Source organism: Nicotiana sylvestris, chromosome 10 (assembly GCF_000393655.2).
Source record: "Nicotiana sylvestris chromosome 10, ASM39365v2, whole genome shotgun sequence".
Lineage (NCBI taxonomy): Eukaryota > Viridiplantae > Streptophyta > Magnoliopsida > Solanales > Solanaceae > Nicotiana > Nicotiana sylvestris.
The window spans coordinates 125355148-125360056 of NC_091066.1; the positions used below are offsets into that span (position 1 = coordinate 125355148).

The following is a 4909-nucleotide window of genomic DNA, read 5'->3' on the forward strand; positions in this document are numbered from 1 at the left end:
TACTTACTGCTTCATAAGTATTCTCAGCAGAAACCTATAGAGGATCAGGTACTCTATAGTTTGGTGGACTTATATAAGCTATCAATTGGTATTAGAGCAAGTTCTTTCTAAAAGGTTAACACCTAGAAAGGATCTCAATGGCTGCTCCACCCAACTTTGAGGAAGGACAATCAACCTACAGACCTCCTAGATTCAATGGTCAGTACTATGGCTCATGGAAGACTCGCATGCATAATTTTATAATGGCCGAAGATTCAGAACTGTGGGACATCATCTGTGATGGTCCACATGTTCCTATGAAGAAGCTTGAAAAAACTTGACCAATGGTGCCGAAAGATAGAAAGGAGTACAGTGATATTGACAGAAAAGCCATAGAAAAGAACTATCGCGCCAAGAAAATCTTGGTATGTGGTATATGACCCGATGAGTACAGCAGAGTCTCAGCTTGTGATATTGCTAAAGAAATATGGGAAGCATTGCAAACCGCACACGAAGGAACTAATCAGGTTAAATAGTCCAAGATTGACATGATCACCACAAAGTATGAGCTCTTCAAGATGAAGGATGATGAGTCTATACATGATATGTACACTAGATTCACATCCATCATAAATGAGCTTCATTCACTTGGAGATGTTATTCCCAGAAACAAGTTTGTAAGGAAAATCCTCAGTGTTCTACCTGGTTCTTGGGAAAGTAAGGGAAATGCCATCACTGAAGGTTAAGATCTACAAACTCTAACCATGGATGAGCTGATTGGTAATCTGGAGACATACGAGATGAAAAGAAAGAAAGACAGTGAAAGGAGAGAGCCAAAGAAGGAAAAGAACCTGGTACTCAAGGCTAAAAGTAGTGACTCAAGTGAAGAAGATAATGATATGGCCTTTCTTACTAAAAGGTTTCAAAAGATGGTTCGAAGGAATGGTGGTATACCAAAGAGGGGCAGTTCAAGTAAGGCAAGGAACAATGATCTCTGTCATAGGTGCGGAAAGGCAGGGCATTTCATCAAAGGCTGTCCACTTCTAAAATAGGAGCAATACAAACAAAACCCTGACATAGCAGCAAAAAGGAACCTGGTTCCAAACAAACGATTCAGTTAAAAAAGTGCAGCTGGCAATATTGTGAAGTAGGCTCTTGTTGCTTGAGGAGACTCCTCCAGTGAATCAGAAAGGGAACCAGATGTAGAAAACAACACCATGATTGTAGTGGAAACTGAAGCAACGAAATATGACTCACTATTCGCGCTGATGGCTCAGTCTGATAATGATGAAGAAGATGAAGATGATGAGGTAAATTTTAGGAATGTTCAGAGAAATCTGAAATCCTGCTCTTCTAAGAAGTTAAGATCATTAGCAAATGTTCTAATTGATGCATATTATAGCCTTGATAATGATAAGGAGATCCTGACCATAGAACTAGGAGAAGCTGAATAATCTAGAGATAATCTGGTGGTCTGTGTAGTGGACCTAAATGAGACCATAGCTAATCTTGAAAAGGAAAAGGAAGTTTTGAATGAAAAAGTAAATAGTGTAGAAAATGAGAGAGATGACCTGATGTTAGTGGTTGTTGATTTGAAGGAAATAATAGAAGGTCTTAGCAATGAGAAACACACTCTAGAAGAAAAAGTTGCAGCTACTAAGCAAGAGAGGGATGACTTTTTAGTGATAATCACTAACCTAGAGGGAACCATTGAGGGACTCAATAGAGATCATAGGACTGTGAGTATTGGTAAAGGGAAGGAAGTAGATAGTGAGACACATATCAAGCTTGAAAAGGAATTAAATGATGTGAAAAGCAGTCTATGTGGTGAACTTGAGAAAAATCGTCAACTTCAAGCTGAATTAGAGAAAGTAAAAATTGATCTTGAGAAATCTCTAAAGTAGACCTGGTCCTCAGATGCTGTCACTGCCATGTACTTTAACAATAGTGGAAACAGGCAGGGAATCGGGTTCCAAAAGGAGAAAACTCTTTACAACCCTCACAGCAAGTATGTCACAGTTCCTGATAACTGGCTTTGTACCCACTGTGGGAACAAAGGGCGTTTCAGAGAAAACTGGCAGGCCAGGGTTCAATCCGTACAGAAAAATAAAGTGTTTGCTGAAAAAGTGACTACTAAAGAGGGACCAGGTACCACTCGCAAAAAACGAATACTGCCTGCATGGACTAGAAAAGCTCTCATTCATCCCTTTTCTCATTACAAGGGACCTAAACTAGTTTGGGTTCCTAAATCTAACCCATAATTTGCATATGCAGGGAACAGTAAGAGGAAACAGACTGCAATGGACAATGGATAGTGGATGCTCAAAGCACGTGACTGGAACCACCATGGATTTCTTCTCATAGAAAGCCCTGCAGGAAGGGAATGTATCCTTTGAAAAAAGGGGGTACATTCTCGGTGTTGGAAAAGTTGGAAAGTCTCTTTGACACTCAATTGAGAACGTGTATTATGTGGATGGCCTGAAGTACAATCTCTTGAGTGTTTCTCAAATTTGTGATAAAGGGAACAAAGTAGAGTTCTTATCAAAAGTGTGCACAGTTACCAATCTAGTAACTGGCGAAGTGGTCTTAGTGGCCAAAAGAAACAAGAACATCTACGTTGCTGACTTTGAATCTCTACAAGCTGGTGATATGAGATGCTTGAAGTTAGTTGATGATGACACAACACTTTGGCATGGAAGATTGGGGCATGCAAGCTTCTCACTTCTAAATAAATTGATTCAGAAGGACTTGGTTCGTGGTTTGACAAATTCAAGATTCACCTGTACACTGGTTCTTAGAAAAAAGGATGGGGCTTTTGAGGTATTTATGGCCTTTGTCAAGAAGATCCAAGTAAAGATAAAATTAAAGGTAGCATGCATCAGATCTAACCACGGGACAGAATTTGACAACGCCAAATTTGATGAGCTTGTAACAAAAATGGAATCACACACAACTTCTCAGCACCAAGGACTCCACAAAAAAATGGTGTTGCTAAAAGAAAAAACAGAACTCTGGAAGACATGGCATAGACAATGCTCATCGATAGTGAAATCGCCAAAATTTCTGGGCAAAAGCAATAAACATTGCTTTCTACTTGGTGAACATGTGTATGATCAGGTCCCTCCTGAACAAAACCCCCTTATGGGCTGCCAAATGGAAGAAAACCAAAGACAACTCATTTGAGAACCTTTGCATGAAAATGCCATGTTCTCAACAACGGGAAGGACTAGCTTGGGAAGTTTGATTCAAAAGGCGATGAAGGAATCCTTCTGGGATACTCACCACAAAGCAAAGGCCATAAAGTCTACAACAAAAGGGCACACTGTGTGAAAGGAAGTGTTCATGTGCTATTCAACGAGACACCTTCCTCTAACAAAGCAGGAAACAATGATGATCAAGATAATGAACCACCTCTAGTCCCTGGAAAATATCTGAAGTTTCAAATGGGAAGGCTGATATGATGAGTAAGATGAAGGAGACAGGTGAAGACAATGCAACATCCTCTTTCACTTATCACAAGGAACCTGATACTTAAGTTACTACCACTGAAGCTGAAGAAAGAGTGGAGATGCAGTGCAAGGCACTCCACAAGTAACAGAACAAGGAGTGCAGGGAAATCCAATTAACCTACCCAGTTCCTCAACCAATCAAACCTCAGTCCCAAACTGGAAAACAAAATCTCCCATCTACTTGATAACATAATCACTCCCCTTCATTCTGGATTTAGACAAGAATCAAAAATTCAAAAATTCCCTAGTCTCTTCTGTATTTCCATTCCAGAATAGAATCCAAAATTAAGTCCCAAGGAATCTTACTTGAAGGTTGCCAAAAGGAGTTTGAGATACCTTAAGGGAACATATGACCTGGTCCTGTATTACCCCTTAGGTGATAGTTTTAACCTTATTGGGTATGCTGATGCTAACTATGCAGGTTATCTTGTGGACAGGAAAAACACTTCTAGAATGGTTCACTTGCCATGATCATGTCTCATCTCTTGGGGCACAAGGAAGCAAAACTCAATGGCTTTGTCAGCAACTAAAGCAGTATATGTAGCGGCAGCATCCTGCTGTGCTCAACCCCTATGAATTAAGCATCAATTGGAAGATTTTGGGGTATTTTCTGATGGTATGCCTCTTTTATGTGACAACACCGGTGCACTCAACTTGATCAAGAATCCAGTTCAAAATAAGAGGACCAAGCACATTGAGGTGAAGCCTTATCTTCTGAGGGTCAATGTGGAGAAAGGGTTGATCTGTGCAAAGTCCTGCAGCACAGAAAACCAAATTCCAGATCTCTTCACCAAAGCCTTGAGTAGGGAACATTTTGGAAGAAACAAGGTGAAGCTGGGGTTATTAAAGTCTAATGGAGAATCTGATTCTCCATCAGTTGTCTATGTAAAACACTTTCAGTTAAAAATAGCTAAAGTGTTTTCTGGCCAAGCCTAACTCACATCAATACCGTTGTAGGTAAATACGCATGACGATCATAGAAGCTAAAAGTACAATTATGAACTGCAAAAGAAGAGCTGCTAAAACTTTTTTCAAAAAATTGTTCAGGCATTAGGTTCCTGTACCAAAGGTTAGTAGTAATGTGCTTGTTCTGCATGCCTTCTCAAAAATGTTAACAAAATTAACTCAACTGACACATCATCCGACTTTTCAAAGTCTCATGTCATGTCTTGTCTTTCAAATCCCTTCATCCCTCTGCCCGATAACGTTTTACCACAAACCTACCGCCGTTTTCAGGACTATTCAGAACTCGTTTCTCTCTCTTATTATCATTAGCCCTTCTTCCCATAAAACTCTATTTCTTCCCCACAACAAGTCATGAACCTTCATCTCTTCTGTATCTCTGTGATCCGCTTTTCACTTCTCTCTCTCACTCTACTTACCTACCAAATACTCATATAATGGCAATCGAACGGTCGCTT

At 40.0% G+C, this 4909-nt stretch overlaps 1 protein-coding gene across 1 annotated transcript; it reads left to right on the forward strand.

Annotated features, from left to right (window-relative positions):
• Positions 1 to 743: 743 nt before the first annotated feature.
• LOC138879910 (uncharacterized) lies at positions 744 to 2294 on the forward strand. Its single transcript, XM_070159555.1, has 5 exons — positions 744 to 951; positions 1150 to 1289; positions 1497 to 1850; positions 1941 to 2127; positions 2254 to 2294. The coding sequence occupies exons 1-5, from the start codon at positions 744 to 746 to the stop codon at positions 2292 to 2294; spliced, it is 930 nt and encodes a 309-aa protein (XP_070015656.1).
• The last annotated feature ends 2615 nt before the right edge of the window (positions 2295 to 4909 follow it).

Bases quoted from the DNA above. Each gene is read 5' to 3' on its own strand.
- LOC138879910 (XM_070159555.1), top strand. From the start codon at position 744: ATGGATGAGCTGATTGGTAATCTGGAGACATACGAGATGAAAAGAAAG. The intron at 1,290-1,496 runs GTAAATTTTAGG...AATCTTGAAAAG, and splicing joins AAGAAGATGAAGATGATGAG to GAAAAGGAAGTTTTGAATGA. The intron at 1,851-1,940 runs GTAAAAATTGAT...GGAAACAGGCAG, and splicing joins TTCAAGCTGAATTAGAGAAA to GGAATCGGGTTCCAAAAGGA.